The 16,636-nt window shown below is 35.1% G+C and overlaps 1 protein-coding gene across 1 annotated transcript; it reads left to right on the top strand.

The window, feature by feature from the left end:
* Nucleotides 1–822: 822 nt before the first annotated feature.
* On the top strand, nt 823–1,439 carry LOC129620571 (60S ribosomal protein L9-like). The gene has a single exon (XM_055536383.1). The coding sequence runs from the start codon at nt 841–843 to the stop codon at nt 1,417–1,419; it is 579 nt and encodes a 192-aa protein (XP_055392358.1). The 5' UTR covers nt 823–840; the 3' UTR covers nt 1,420–1,439.
* The last annotated feature ends 15,197 nt before the right edge of the window (nt 1,440–16,636 follow it).

The raw sequence follows: 16,636 nt of genomic DNA, 5'->3' as shown, positions 1-16,636 counted from the left end.
TTGAGATCATTAGGCTAAGTGAAATAAGTCAGAGAAAGACAAATATCGCATGATCATGTTTACATGTAGAATCTAAAAAAGTTGAAATGATAGTAATAGAGAGTAGAATGATGGTTGTTAGGGGTGTGAGGTCAGAGTAATGAGGAGTTGTGGTCAAAAGGCACAAATTTCCAGCTATAAGATTAATAAAGTCTGGTGATCTAATGTACAATATGGTGAGTATAGTTAACAATACTATATACTCAACAATTGCTAAGCGAGTATATATTAAATTTTCTCACCTCACAAACACAGAAAAGGTAATTATATGAGGTAATGGAGGTGTTAATTAATCATATTATGGTAATCATTTTGCAATATATATGTTCAAATCATCACATTATACACCTTAAACCTATACAATTTTAAAAGTCAATTATATCTCAATGAAGCTGGAAAAAATAAAATAGCAAATATTTAGCCCATGCTTAGGTGTTAAAATTATTAGGTATAAAATGAGAGGCTGCATATATTTCAAATACTTAAATATTACATCTAGAAACTAACGACTCAAAGATTCCAATTTAAAGTTAAAAAAAAACAAGCAAGATAAAATATCTTGTGTAGATAATTTTACATTATGCATTTAATGTGAACTGTTGGCAATTCTCATTGTTCCCACAACCACAGAAAGTCTCGTTTTTGTATGATTTTATACAAAACAACCAATCAACTGAATTCAAAGCTGAAAATATTTTATATAAGTATATTTTACTCCTGACATTTTAAAGGATCTATTTATGGAATAAACGTTTCACTTTAAATTTAGTTCCCTGCTTTTTTGCCGCATCTACTGCGAGAATGAAGACCATTCTCAGCAACCAGACTGTCGACATCCCAGAAAATGTCGACATTAACTTGAAGGGACAGACAATTATTGTGAAGGGCCCCAGAGGCACCCTGCGGAGGGACTTCAATCACATCAATGTAGAACTCAGTCTCCTTGGAAAGAAAAAGAAGAGGCTCCGTGTTGACAAATGGTGGGGAAACAGAAAGGAACTGGCCACTGTTCGCACAATCTGTAGTCACGTACAGAACATGATCAAGGGTGTTACACTGGGCTTCCGTTACAAGATGAGGTCAGTGTATGCCCACTTCCCCATCGATGTTGTTATTCAGGAGAATGGTTCTCTTGTGGAAATCCGAAATTTTGGGGGTGAAAAATACATACACAGGGTTCGAATGAGGCCAGGGGTTGCCTGTTCAGTATCTCAAGCCCAGAAAGATGAGTTGATTCTTGAAGGAAATGACATTGAACTTGTGTCAAATTCAGCTGCTTTGATTCAGCAAGCCACCACAGTTAAAAACAAGGATATCATAAAATTTTTGGATGGTATCTATGTTTCTGAAAAAGGAACAATTCAGCAGGCTGATGAATAAGATCTCAGTGATCCTGCTGCAGAAACAACAAGATAGCAGATGGCTCTATGGACTCAGTTGTGATATTTTAAAGAGACAATAAAAACTCTTGATTTGAAAAAATTTAAAAAAATAAAATAAAATTAGTTCCCTTTGCAATTTTTTTACCACAACCAGGGCTACACTCACAGGTCTGGCTTCTAATTCTGTGAAATTGCCTACAATTAAACTGTTAAATTAGACTATAAGATAAAGTGGCAGTTAAACTGAATAAAGTTTAACATGTATGTTTGTAATTAAGGGCTGTAACAGAGAAATTTTAAATCTGATGAAAGTAATATAAGCATAGAACCTAGGGACTTCTGTAAATGGAGAACCTCCATTATTCCCTAAATGTCAATGGACCCCAGACTAAACCCACAGTTAAATAGGAAAAAGACATATAGATGTCTGTATAAAAGACTATTTACTGAATCTGGAAAAATTACCAGGTATGGTCCTAGGCACTTTATATATTTTATTTAATCCTCAAAATAATTTCTGTAAAATATAGTAGTATCACTACTTTATGTTTGTTGCTGTTCAGTCACTAAATTGTGCCTGACATTTTGAGACCCCATGGACTGCAATGCGGGGAGCCAGCGGGAGGCACTCCGCCCGTGGCAAAGGTCATGAGGAAGGAGGCTCAACATACGCAAAGGCGGGATCGAGCCTCAGGAGTCCCCCTAGAAATCCTCGAGCATCTACCTCCATAACCAGAGCCTGCCTACTTTACTACTTTGTGCTCTCACCTACACCTCTGACTTTACAGGGGGCTGTCCCCCACCACCTCTTTCGGAGAAGGAGTTAACTTAGAGTTCCAGTTAATAATAATTCCTGGACGTGACAAGAGTGTTTTAACCTACAAACTCTTCTGAAGATTCTCTAGCCTGCCTGACAGGCTTGTCCAGCCACACGTGATTGCTCACAGCCTCCCAACCGTGAGAGGCACGAGATGCTTTAAACCTTCTAAAAACAGGTTCCTTAGAAAAGTTAGAAAACCATTAGTATAAGTATAATGGGCTGATTAGAAATTGTATTGGTGAAGGGTTTTTCATTTGTTGAGCCAATGTTTACTGCTAAGTCTCCACATCCCCTGCCCTTATACACATTAATGAATATATAGAAGAAATAAGTATTAACCTTTGATATTAATCACGTTAGACCTTAGGCTAAGTAAATTCTTTCCTTAACTAAAACCCACTACACCCTCACCCTATAGGAATGTAACTTTATTTGGGTGGCGTCTGTTTTAAGAATAATCACCCCTGGAGAAATAAGTGTCCTGGTTGACTGACTGCTGTCACAAGAGGAGGGTCATAAATTGTCAGCAGGCCCCCTGGCCAGAAGATGATGTAACACCCCTAAGACCTCTGTATACATTTGTATGAAGCACCTGACTTTGATAAAAGTCAGGACTGCTGACCCCGCGTAACTTTTGCATAACATCTCAGTGTATAAAAGTAGACCATGGAAAATAAAGAATTGGGATCAGTTCCTCAAAAGTCTGGTCTCCCCATGTAGCACTCTCTCTCTCAAACTCTGGCTGAGTCTCCAACTGGAGTGCGGAGCCTGCCACGCTTACTAATTATGCCTGGGCTTCTAAGATCCGACCGGGGAGGCCTCAGTGTCTCCTCTCCTTCGGGAGAACGGAAGGACGCCTGCGGCCTACGTTAAGTGGTGCAAGCTTCTTGTCTTGAAGTTTTATTGGTCTCCCGCGTAAACCAAGCTACTCAGCCTCTTTTCTCCACCGAATTTTCCTACTGAGCTATCCTCATTCTATTACTCTTTATATCTCTAATTAATATCTAATTGAAGCTATTGTATCCTGATCCTCGCCGACGCTGTCCCCGCTTCGAACTCCCTGGATCAGCTGGGGCTGGACCCCAGCACTGCAGCATGCCAAGATCCCCTGTTTTCCATTATCTCCTGGAGTTTTCTCAAATTTATGTCCAATGAGTTGTTGATGTGCTTTATAGATAACAAAATTACAGTTAAGAGAGTAAATGACACAGGTAGTATCACACAACCTAAAAAGATAAAATCTGACAGTCTTTCAATCATACTATTTTGCTAACAATTTTTCTAGATTATATGAATACTAACAGAAAACCATAATCTGAATTTATACCCCTTTGCTTTGTACTTTACCTTAATAGCACCAATTTTTTCTATAAGGCATATTTCATAAAATAGACTACACTGGAACTCACAATGGGTCCAATTTCCCATCCCTACTCCCAAGACAGTATTTAAAGCATATTAACTAGATTATTGTGTTTTTATATATTTCTTATCTATCCTCAAGATTCTTAGAGCAAATATAAATGAAAAAGACACTAAAAATGCATTTGAAGTCATTTTAAGTACACTGTAAAAGTCAGCAGTCACTCAACAATAAGTTTTGTTTTCTGTTTTAAACAATGAACTACCTATTTTCATTCCCAGGATCTTGAAAGAAAAAACAAAATGGGATTGTTCAGCAATGAAGAGTTTATAACTTTAAGCTTTTTTAAAAAATGTTAACAACCTCTTACATGTTTTCATAAACACCATACTCGAGGCCAACTAATTCTCAGGGAATAAGCACTTAGGTCTTTAATAAAGATGGAAATTATCTTGTCAGCCAGGTCCTAGCATTCACTTATTAAAATGAACCATGACTGGGTCTTTACCTTTCTGATAAACTAAGCAGCAACCTGGATTTCAAACTCTTTCCATCCTCCCATTGAAAACTGATGATTACATGCTGAATGAAAACAGCACTTGCAGCTTAAGTGAAACAACATATACTTCTCTTCAACCCTACATGTTGCGTTGTAATTTGAATGCATTCATCATTGTGTATTTTCAGATATAAATTACAAACTTGAATTAATGAAATAGATGTACATTTTCATTACGATCAATCATGAATGAAAATTTATCACCATGTATATACTGCAATAAGAATAGGCAAAACAAACTCCTGAAATTGAAAATAATTCATCATTCAAGGTGATTTAAAACTAGTCATAACACTATAATGGAAAACTATTTTATGAAATTAATATAACATTCCAAGATTTCTTTTTCTTGATATACAGAAAATTCATACAAATCTATGAAGCAAAACCTGAAACTTTAATAAAAAATAAGAGCTATGACTATAAGTAGATCATGCCCTTCTCTGAAAGTATAAGAGTCAAGGTTCAACATTAAGAATTTGGGAAATATATATATGTATATTTATGCAGAGAAAATTTTCAAAAATTTATGACTTAAGAACCTCCCAAAAGTATTATATGTCCTGAAATTCACTTTTATATATTTGTTTAATGAGTTTAATTATAGATGGAAATGATACTGTATTTATAATTTTGTTTCCCTTTGCCATTCACCTTGTGATCATTTTCTCATGTCATTAGGCATTCCTTGAAAACATCCTATAGACATTAAAATGAACAGAGCCTTTAGGGAATATTTGGGAAGTATTATAATGGAATATTCAAATGACTTCCTATCACACAGGTTTTAGACCATAAGGGATTCCCAGTAGGGTGTAAGGACAAAGACTTTGTCCTCTATAATGCTTTCTCAGTCATCATAATCTTTCCAATTGACAACAGTTTTTCTCAACTTTAGTCCTAGATTTAATTTTTCTGAGTAAATGTCACACTACCTATGCAGAATTTTGTTCTTTAACGTTACCATCCTCAGAGAGTTCCCTCTTTGTGATTCCAGAAAAATTAAAATTCCTTAAATTATATTTAGATAATTACCAGAGTTTTCTTAAACTAACCTGACTTTTAAAAATTATTTATTAAATATGTGGATATTGGCCAAAACTTCCAGTTTATTTTTACTTATAGAGTTCTGACCACAGTGTGCATGGTATTATCCACACTGACAAGGCAGGCTTCCTTGGTGGCTCAGGCGGTAAAGAATCTGCCTGCAGTGCAGGAGACCTAGGTTCAATCCCTGGGTTGGGAAGATCCCCTGGAGGAGGGCATGGCAACCCACTCCAGTATTCTTGCTTGGAGAATCCCCATGGACAGGGGAGCCTGGTGGGCTACATACAGTCCATGGGGTCGCAGAGTCATACACAACTGAGCGACTAAGCACAGCACAGCTCACCAACAAGGAAACAAATTCCCACTCTTATTATAGAGACCAGCTCAGGATTGTATGTAACAGCTCAGAGGTCAGTATCCAGTGATCTTCAATCATCCTGGAAAATTGCATTTTATCCAAATTATAAACATCCGAAAGTTCTAATTTTAGCACATATTCTTTTAAAAATAAAACTATTGTAAGACTTTCATAAAGGCTACACATTTATCTCAGAATTTTTATAAAATATTAGACTAAGAAGAAATACTGATCAATTTGTATCCAAACTTAGAGTTTCTTGTCCTCCACATATTTGTGTGGATCAGGAAAAATAAACATGTGGATTTATTTAAAGTTATTTGTACATGACATGAAAAAAATTCTCATGACTATAACGGTCTGGGACTCACAACTACTGACTTCCTACTGCGTAATGGATAGAGTTCAGACTCCTTCCTGGACAAGGATGTGCATGACAGGTCAAGCATCATCAGGTCCCAGTAATGGCTGAGGCTTCCCTTCCCTGTACCTTCTCTGCAGTCCAGCTGACCTCTTCAATTTCTTACAACAATCACACTAGTTCAGCACTCACAGTTTCACTTATGAATTTATGATCCATTTAGTCTATTCCACTTTATCAAGTTCTAGGGAAAAGCCAGGCCTTTAATCTGTTCTTGGATTAAATTCTTCCATTAAACCTTCCCTGAACTGTTACTGTACTAGTCACACATACCGCTGCTTGGTTAAAGTCAAGTGGTCATTTTTGGATTGTATTCTAATTGCCTAATGTGCACGAATTCCCCCTCTCTGACAAGACTGTAAGATAATAAGAGGCAATTATAAATACCCCATGTGCAGCACATTAAGATGCAGTCTAGTAAAAATGCAATAAATACTTCTTTATTTGAATTTTTCTTCTTAGGTAATCAATGAGACTATTGCTGCAAATGCTACCACAGCTGTGAAACCTGCCAGTATCAATGTAACCAGAAGTAGAAATGAAAAGCTTTTGAAAGATTTTTTGACTGATATGTAAATATAGTCAAAATGCTTGTAATAAATTTTTATCATATCTCTACACTTTAAAAAAGTTATATAAATAAAGTAAATCATTGATAAGAATTTAATACTTTCAATACCCATCCTCATGGTAAACACAGTATAAATATGCTAAAAATTAAAATACAAAAATGTTCGTCTGAATCCAAATAATGTAGGATTTAATATTAACTAAATGAAAAGACTGGCCCCCAAATTATAGGTTCATGATACATAAAAATATGCCTTGCATGCATGCATGCATGCTAAGTCGCTTCAGTCCATCCACAAAATTCTCCAGGCAAGAATACTGGAGTGGGTTAGGCAACTTTAAATTTGATTACATAGTATTTTATTTATATTCAGCCTCTTCTTTCTTTTGAAACTTATTTCCAACTAGTCCTATATTTCCTTGGCACATTCAAATTTTTAAATACTTTTCTTTTAGTTAATGGAAAATATTCACAGAATAAGCAAAGTTGTATTATTTTAGGATATTCAGAACAACAAAAACACTAAAAGATTAAGTACTTGCTAGACAAACTCACTCAGGTGAATAAATCAAATTTCTTTAAGTAAAATATTAAGTATTTTCCCCCTTCACTGGCAAATAGTTAAAACCATGAATTGTAAATCTGTAAATGTTTAGAATCTACTGTATTCATGATTTTGTTATGCAGAGAAGGCAACCATCACTACAGAAGCTTCAACTACTTTAAATATGAATCCCAAGCCTAAGATCAAGTGAAAATACTATCTAGAGCTTTGCCTCCCAAGAAACAGCAAGGCAAATGAAAGTATACAGTCACTGGAAGCACTAATGAGCATTTGATTTACTCAATAACCTAGTCTCTTTGATTTCAAATCTAGTGACCTATCTCTAAACATCAAAGATGTTCATCAGTCATCTTGAATCTCTTCTTTGATATGCATATGTGTATGTTAACTTAGTATTTTCAAGTGTAGGCTCCCTTCCCTCAATTAATAGCAGTTCCTTCAGAATAAAGTCTTTAATTCCATTATTTAGTTATTCAAGTAGCCAAATCTATGCTTTAAAAGCAATAGATGTTTGCAAAATACAAATTGGAAACTGGAAAAAAGTCAGTATATTTAAATTCACCCATGACAGATTTACAAAGAGTGAAATTTGGTAGAGATTATTGAAGAAACTTTTTTTGCCCAAGTTTTTTTCGTGTGTTTTGTTCATTCACATATCTTTAGTGTCTGGCACATTGTAGGTAAACAAATAATTGCTGAATGAATAAATGAATATTTTCTTAAATTAATGGAAGACATTTTAATTGTGGATTTATATTACAAACACTATATACTATAAATGTTTAACTAAAAATCTATCCTGTCAAACTCTTCATGCCTTTTCCTGACTTCATCAAAATTATTACACGGTGACAGGAAATAAAAAAGACCCTGATGCTGGGAAAGATTGAAGGCGGGAGGAGAAGGGGACAACAGAGGATGAGATGGTGGGATGGCATCACCAACTTGATGGACATGAGTTTGAGCAAGCTCTGGGAGTTGGTGATAGACAGGGAAGCCTGGCATGCTGCAGTCCATGGGGTTACAAATTCACAAAGACGTGCACATAAAGCAGTTAGAAAGCAAGATAGAACAGCACAGACTCTAATGTGAAATTGTGGTCTAACAACTATAAAACTATTACTCAGTCTTTGGACTTTAAAAATAATATTTAGATTACTAGTAACTTATCTTGTTTGTTAGCATGAAGTGCAGGGCTCACAATTGTAAAACTCTATATGCATTTTTATTTTTTTTATTTACTTATTTTTTAATTTAATTTTATTTTTAAACGTTACATAATTGTATTAGTTTTGCCAAATATCAAAATGAATCCACCACAGGTATACATGTGTTATTTTTAATGGTCACTAGGTAAGCACTATGATAAAAAATTAAGACTAACTTTTAAAGTTTATAACTGAGATACAACAAATAAGTGTGAGCTGATCTTACCTGATATTCCCTAACTGTTCTCACCTACCGAGGCTGTACTCTTTGAAATTAAAAACTTTTATTTTCTACTTTTAAAAAGACTATGTTGATTCAAGAAGCCATGGATAAAGGACTTAATTCCTAATTGTGTCCTTTTTCTCTAGAAATAGCTTTTGGCAGCACAGGACTTTGTTATCCATAGAAATAAATACTTCCAGTCATTTTTTCCATACAAAAATGTCTTTAGTATCTCTATGTGAGGCATTGTTATAGGGACAGGATGAAACAGTTAAGCAGAGAGAAAAAGTCCTTGCTTTACAGGTTCTTTCCTAAATTATAGTCTAGTAAGGATGCCAAAGATAAATAAGTTAACGAACAATTTAAGTGCTAATTAGTACAGGGGGATAAAAAGCAACTAGGACACCACTGAGGGGAATTGCCGCTGGATATGACAGCCAAGTAAAGTATGTCTAAGGAAATGGCACTGATATAGAACTGTCATGAAAAATGTTCCATGTGACTATGGGAGTGAGCGAGCCACTCAACAATCTTGTTGAGGAGATTTTGTAAATAAAAGAGAAAACAAGTTTAGAGATCCCTGGAGGGAGGATGCTTAGCACCATTCAGGTATAGCAAGAAGCCTAGGGTGACAGAGGAATATGAAATATAGGGAAAGAGTTATGCAAGAAGGCACTAACACAAGTGGACAGATTTTTGTAAAGGCATTGTAGGACATCTTCAGTGGTAAGCAGCAGTTTTGATTCTAAGTACAATGGAAAGCAGTTAGAGAGTTCTAAACAGAGAATATTATATTATTTGATTTAATACCATTTAATGGATTTTCCAGATGGTGCTAGTGGTAAAGAATACACCTGACAATTCAGGAGACTTAAACGATGCAGGTTTGATCTCTGGTCAGGAAGATTCCCCAGAGGAAGTCATGTCAACCCACTCCAGTATTCTTACCTGGAGAATCCCATGGACAGAGGAGCCTAGTGGGCTGTAGTCCATAGGGTCACAAAGGGTTGGACATGATTGAAGCGACTCAGCATGTACACAATATGTGTTTACTATGCGATTACTAGGTAATTTGCTAAGTGATTTACAAATGTATTTAATCACTGTATCAATTCAATAAAGCCATTAGGCAGAACTGAGTTAGAGGGGAATTATGAAACTCAAATAAAATGCCAAGTGCTGGGAGGGATCTTCTAACATAAGTTCTCCACTATAGACTCTGGACTCACAACTGCCCTATACTCCTAGTGAGGCTAGGTTCTTCAGGGGACAGACAATACAGTTGAATAGGGCCAAAGGGGAAAGTCATAAGTCTCACACAGACCACAAAAGAGAAACAAATATATAACTAGAATAAAATATTACTTGAAGCGAACTATGGGATATTTTAGTTCTCTGTATAAGTCATGAGTTTGGTTTAAATTAATTTTGACAAGCTTTCTTAAAGATGTCAGCAATTGTTACTTTCTATACCTGTTTTTTCTCCTTAAGGGTATGATAATTACCTCAAACATCTTTGAATCTTCTACATTCCCTAGCACACAGTGCCTTGCAGGAAGTGGGACTTTAGAGTACTTGTTGAACAAATCATACATTGCAAAACTACAAAAAAAAAAAAAAAAAAAAAAAAACACCTCTTCTTCAGTACCTGGCACCATGGGAAACCTTAGACCTAACAATCAGTTGATGCTGGTTCTCAGTGAAACCATTTTTCACAGAGTTTGCATTGAACTTGAAACTGTACTTTGAGAAAACTTGAAAGTGTCTTCAAAAGTTTTTCAGCATTTGGCCTTAGACATTTTTCACTTTAAGCATTTTTAGATGTGTTTCCCTGATTTTTAAAACATCATTTACCCAGTAGATATATTAAAGCTTTTGCCTTTTGTTTGAATTAACTAGAAAATTTCACAGGACTATTGTCAACTGAATAAATATATCTCCTCCTCTGAAAATTTCCTACTCCCTTCTGAAATTCTCAGAAAGATTTATAATAGTAACCCCTTTCCGTTAAGTTCTGATCCTTTCTGGTAATTTCTTTCAGGATAAAATGTATTGGCAACAGCTTTGATGTCTTTATCTTGCTTTATCCTTTCTTCTTTAAGAAGCAGTTTTTGTTCATCCTTGGCTCTTAGGACATGCTTTATGTAACAACAGCATGAAAAGAATTAGAATGGAAATGTATATCCTTTTTTGGAACTGTGTCTATTTACCTAATATAAAAGATACAGCAGTTTTTCAAAAGCATAGCAGAACAATGCTGTACTCTTCTCAATTTCACAGTAACATCTGAGCCGTGACCAAACTATTTGACAAGAATGAATATTAAATCAGGACAGGAAGAAAGATAATACAGAGTTTTCTTACTGAAATAACAAATTAATGATAGATGTATTTAAAAATAAAAACAACTAAAACATGACTTAAAACAGGAGACAAAAATGATCAGAAAATAATTTTGAAATGGTTTGTTTCTCCAGTCTTTACACAAAGGACTTAATCTTCTCAATGGTTATGACATATATTTTCATATCATCCATCCATTTTTTTCTTTTAATTTGTTCCCTTCCCACCCCAACCTCTCAGGAATTGTAATCAACCAATATTTATGGGATATCTACTATGTGTCTATAATTACACTAGTCAAAATTATCCATAACAGAACTTCCTCTCAAAAGACATCTTGTTGAAAAAAGAGTAACATAACAGAAGTAGTAACAAAACAAAACAAAAGTTAAGGGCTAGATCATATGCCATGGTTACAAGTGTAATAGGATTTCTAGCACAGGAGTTAACCATATGAACTGGACTAGTCTGGGGTAGAATTATGAAAGAAAATATATTTTGAACTAAATATTTAAACATAAAGACAGATAAATTCACAACTCCTTTTCTATAGATAGAGACCATATACATTTTGCTCCCTGTTAGTTCTCAGACCTCATGTCCTGGCAATCTGTCTTGCCACAACTGCCTTTCTGTCATTCATTGAACTCATACACATTGCTCAGACCAATGTACTACAAAAAGTTAAAAAAAAAAAAAAATGAGTCTGAACCCCACTAAAGAACTAATAGTCTAAATTACCTTTTATTGTTGTCTATAAAAACCCTCATCATACCCTGGATCATAAATTGAGTGTGAAAGTTCTATGTGAACCTTCTGATTAAAACTCTAACTAAGGGTAAAAATGTTTCACAGAGATTAAATGAAATAGTAGAGAAAAGCCGTCTCTTAGATCACTTGCTTTCAAAGTAATAATATTAGCACATTTTCAGATATACCTGACTCATATAAATATATTCTGATTTAGAAAATCTGTAACAAAGAAAAAAACAGATTTCAGTGTATTCACTGGCCTATCACACCACCTTGCACTTATACTCAGTAAATATCTATGAAGTAAATGATGCACAAATGAAGACATGAATGAGTCACATCATGTTTGTTTTAACCAGGATAAGCTATTATATCCTGAGAAAATGACCTAGCTTTGTACACTTACACTCATAAGATTTTAACCTGTATAACTAATACTAATATATTTGAAAAAGAGGGTCACAAATTGGGCATTGTGAAATTTTTAATGTTCTTTATATTTCAAATAACCTAATATCTCATTAATTTAGGTTTCAGGAAATGTAATATTGTTGTTCACTTCAGAGTCTCCATCCGATTAAATCTGTCTTATTCTTTAAAACCTAGCTCAAAACTGATATTCTCTGTAAAATCTTATCTAGATCCAGCAATTCCACTTTTTAAACTTTATCCCAAGGAAATAATTGGTCTTGTATATAGAAATGTGCAAGGGTGCTTATCTCAGCATTGTCTATAAAATGAAAAATAAACCTGAACAAAGAAAATTACAATACTACATGAATTATAACTTATTCATGGCCACCGTATAGTCAGCAAAAATAATGATTAATATTTTTTAGAAAAATGGTCATAAAATATTGGTAAGTAAAAAAAATTGGGAAATATAATTCTATTTTTAATGTAGATTTATATAAATGGAGGCCAAGAAAAATGATGCTTTCCAACATCTAATTACACTGAAATGTTAAAAGTGATTTGCTCTGAGTGGAGGGATTATCAGTTCAGTTCAGTCGCTCAGTTGTGTCCGACTCTTTGTGACCCCATGAATCACAGCACACCAGGCCTCCCTGTCCATCACCAACTCCCGGAGTTCACCCAGACACGTGTCCATCGAGTCAGTGATTCCATCCAGCCATCTCATCCTCTGTCGTCCCCTTCTCCTCCTGCCCCCAATCCCTCCCAGCATCAGAATCCTTTCCAATGAGTCAACTCTTTGCATGAGGTGGCCAAAGTACTGGAGTTTCAGCTTTAGCATCATTCCTTCCAAAGAAATCCCAGGGCTGATCTCCTTCAGAATGGACTGGATGGATCTCCTTGCAGTCCAAGGAACTTTCAAGAGTCTTCTCCAACACCACAGTTCAAAAGCATCAATTCTTCGGCACTCAGCCTTCTTCACAGGGATTATACATGATTCAAAAGAATTATTATCCATTTTTTTAGTTTTTCTATAATAATCATGTTTTGCTTGAGTTATTTCAAACTGGGGCAAATAAAAAGAAAAGAACTATTTTACTTGAGTTATTTCAGAAAGGGACAAATAAAAAGAACAGAATCCTTACCTTATAAGATTTCCTCACCTTGATTTGCCTTCTAAGAAGCACAGGTTCAAGACTCAAATTTAAAGTCTGTCACTAGCAATATATCAGATCCTATGACATACAGTTTGTATATTCGTGTGTGCTAAGTTGCTTCAATTGTGTCCAACTCTTTGCAATCCTATGGACTGTAGCCCACCAGGCTTCTCTGTCCATAGGATTCTCCAAGAAAGAAATGGAGTGGGTTGTCATGCCCTCCTCCAGGGGATCTTCCCAACCCAGGAATTGAATCTCCATCTCTTGTATCTCCTGCATTGGCAGGTGGGTTCTTAACCACTACGTGCCACCTGGGAAACCCATACTAACCTGATATCTGGCTTCATATTACCTTTACACATTGTTTTCATCCACTTCCTTCAACTCATTTTATCTTCCTATCTTTTATATGCTTGTATAAATTCTGTGATTTCAAATATCACAGCACTTTACCAATAGTGCAGTTCAGGGAAGGCTGGTACCAGCTCCAACAGAGTAAAACAAGGCCAACATTTATCTTGGTGAATCTAACACAGTTTAGTCTGGTCTTCAGCCTTGTTGACCCATGAGACTGATTTTTATCAGTCTACTAAAAATGGATTTGTCTTTAGAGGCCAAGTTCCCAGAGATCAATGTAGAGAAGAATGGCAGTGTATTGATTCACAGAAAGAAAGAAATCTGTCATTTGTACCAAATGCCATATTGACATGACCAGCTGACTCTCATCCTGTAGGAAAACTACAGAGGGAGCCAAATTATCAAAAGGTTGCTTGGTTGTCATGGAATCAGAAAAAGGAACACTTCTAAGGAATGGCTCTAAGTTAAGGTATCTTTGGGCATTCTTATATACTGTAGGAAAGAAATAGCCTTGCCAAGGATCTCATAATTTTAGAGAAACACTGAGGCACAGTGAAGTGATTAAGAGCATGGGTTTGAGAAAGGCAAAGTGGTTTCAGATCCTATTTCCACCATTTTCTCTGTATTTGAACTTGAACTCTAAGCCTTTGTTTTCTGAAAATCAAGTATTTAGGTAACAACTGAGGTGGCTTAAATTTAAATCCATTTAGGCTGAGGATTTGCTGTACCAATTCTAATTGTTTTAATAGGAAGTGTTATCTAGTGGTGGCTCAGTGGTAAAGAATCTGCCTTTCAGTGCAGGAGAATCAGGAGATGCAGGTTCAATCCCTGGGTTGGGAAGATCCCTTAGAGGAGATGGCAACCCATTCCAGTGTCGTTGCCAGGATAATCCCATGGACAGAGGGGCCTGGCAAGCTGCAGTCCTCAGGGTTGCAAGGAATCAGACACAACTGAAGCAACTGAGCATGCACATTAATTAATTAGGCTATAAAACTAAAACGGTTATTTTGTAAATATGGCAATCTGTCATATCTCTGTATTCCTATTAGATATTGGGCTCTCTTAGCCCAATAGGACATCTCAAATAACTTTAGTCTCTTTTAGTTATTTAAACAGTCTCAGTTTCATATTAATACTTCATCCTGTCATTTTGAAGTTTCAAATGCATAGTTACTTGAAGGCTTTCTGTGTACTCAAATAGTTTACTGTGGTTCCAGAACAATTACTAAAAACATGATCCATGTAATGGTGCTTATCTGATAACTGATTGTTGCAAGCAAGCCAAGTGACTTCAGTCATGTCCAGCTCTTTGCAATCCTATGGACTATAGCAAGCCATACTCCTCTGCCCTGGGATTCTCCAGGCGAGAACACTGGAAGAAGTTGCCATACCCTCCTCCAGGGAATCTTTCCAACCCAAGGATTGAACCTACATCTTTTATACCTCCTGCATTGGCAGGCGGATTCTTTACCATTAGCGCCACCTGGGAAGCTCAACCTTTGTTACCACACAGCTATAGGATATGGAGCTTGCAACCAGAATGAAAATCAATTTCATTACTAAGCACAGCTTGTAGCTCAAATGAAAGAGGAAATAGACAAGCCCAAAATCACAGTTATAATTTCCATACTATTCACTTGATAATTAAGAGAGTAAGTAGAAAACCAATAAAAATGCAGAAGACTAAAATACTATCATATAAATTGACCTAATTGGTGTTTACAGAGCATGCCATTCAACAAAAGCAAAATGCAAATTCTTTCAGTTGTGCCTGGATAATACTTTGAACTGGATGAAAATTAAGACATAATAATTAAAATGTATTTAATACAACTAAGATTGCTTTTAAAGAGAAATTTATAGCTATAAATGCTTATGTTAGTACAAAACAAAACCTAAAACCTTTATCTAATCTCCTACTTTTAAAAAAAGTTTACAGAGAAAAGCAAATCCAAAGTAGGAGGAAAATAATCAAAATAAGAGAAGAAATTAATTAAATAGAAAATAAAAATAGAGGGAAAAATCCAAAAACGTCTTTGAAAAGAATCAAGAGATATAAAACTCTAGTTAGAATAAGAACAAAAAGAGAAAACACAAACTATCAATGTCAATTAAAAAAAAGAAATCAAATCTCTGTTAAACCAATAAACTGACAAAACATATTCAAGGGATATTACGAATAGCTTTTTGCCAATAAATTCAACAGTTTAGATAAAATGGCCATCACTAAAGATACCATCACTATGAAAAGAACAATAAAACAAATTTATGAACAACTTCATGGCAATACTTTTGAAAACCCAAATGAAATAGGAAAATTTTATGAAAGGCACAAGTTACCAGTATAACACGGGAGATCCAGATGAGTTACTTGGTGAATTTTAGCAAGCATTTAAAGAAGAAGAAGAATACAATTTGATACCAATGTTTTCAAAGAAGGGGAAATTTTCCAACTAATTTTATGAAGACAACATTATCCTGAAACCAAAATCAGACAAAGACACCATTCAAAAAGAAAACTTTAGTGAAATACCCCTCAATACAGATGCAAATATAGATACAAAAGTCCTTAAAATATTAACAAAGCAAATTCAACAATATATAAAAAGAATAATACATTACACCTGGGGTTTATTCCAAGAATGTAAGGTTACCTCAACCTCTGAAAATCATTCAAAATAATTTACTCTATCCACATACTGAAAAAGAGCTGCATGATCATCTAATAAATACAAAAAAGTCATATGACAAATTATAATAACCATTCGTTACAAAAATCCTAGCAAACTAGTAATAAATGGAAAGTTCCACAACCTGATAAAGAGCGTTTACAAGAAAACCTACAGCTTACAATATATTTAATATGAAATACTGAATTCTTTTCTCTTAAAATTAGGAAAAGAGCAAGAATGTCTACTCTCATTATTACTATTAATGAAGTATTCAAAGTACTAACCAGTGCAATTAAGTGAGGAAAAGACAAGGCAAACTGATTGGAAAGAAAGAGGTAAAGTTCTCTTTATTTGCAAACAAAATGATGGTGTATGTAGAAAGCC

The sequence above is a fragment of the Bubalus kerabau genome, chromosome 10 (genome assembly GCF_029407905.1).
Source record: "Bubalus kerabau isolate K-KA32 ecotype Philippines breed swamp buffalo chromosome 10, PCC_UOA_SB_1v2, whole genome shotgun sequence".
In the NCBI taxonomy this organism is placed as follows: domain Eukaryota; kingdom Metazoa; phylum Chordata; class Mammalia; order Artiodactyla; family Bovidae; genus Bubalus; species Bubalus kerabau.
Note: the sequence above shows the minus strand (reverse complement) of the source record. Positions and strands in the feature narration are given on the sequence as shown.

Excerpts from the sequence above, each read along its gene's own strand:
- LOC129620571 (XM_055536383.1), top strand. The coding sequence starts at position 841 with ATGAAGACCATTCTCAGCAACCAGACTGTCGACATCCCAGAAAATGTC.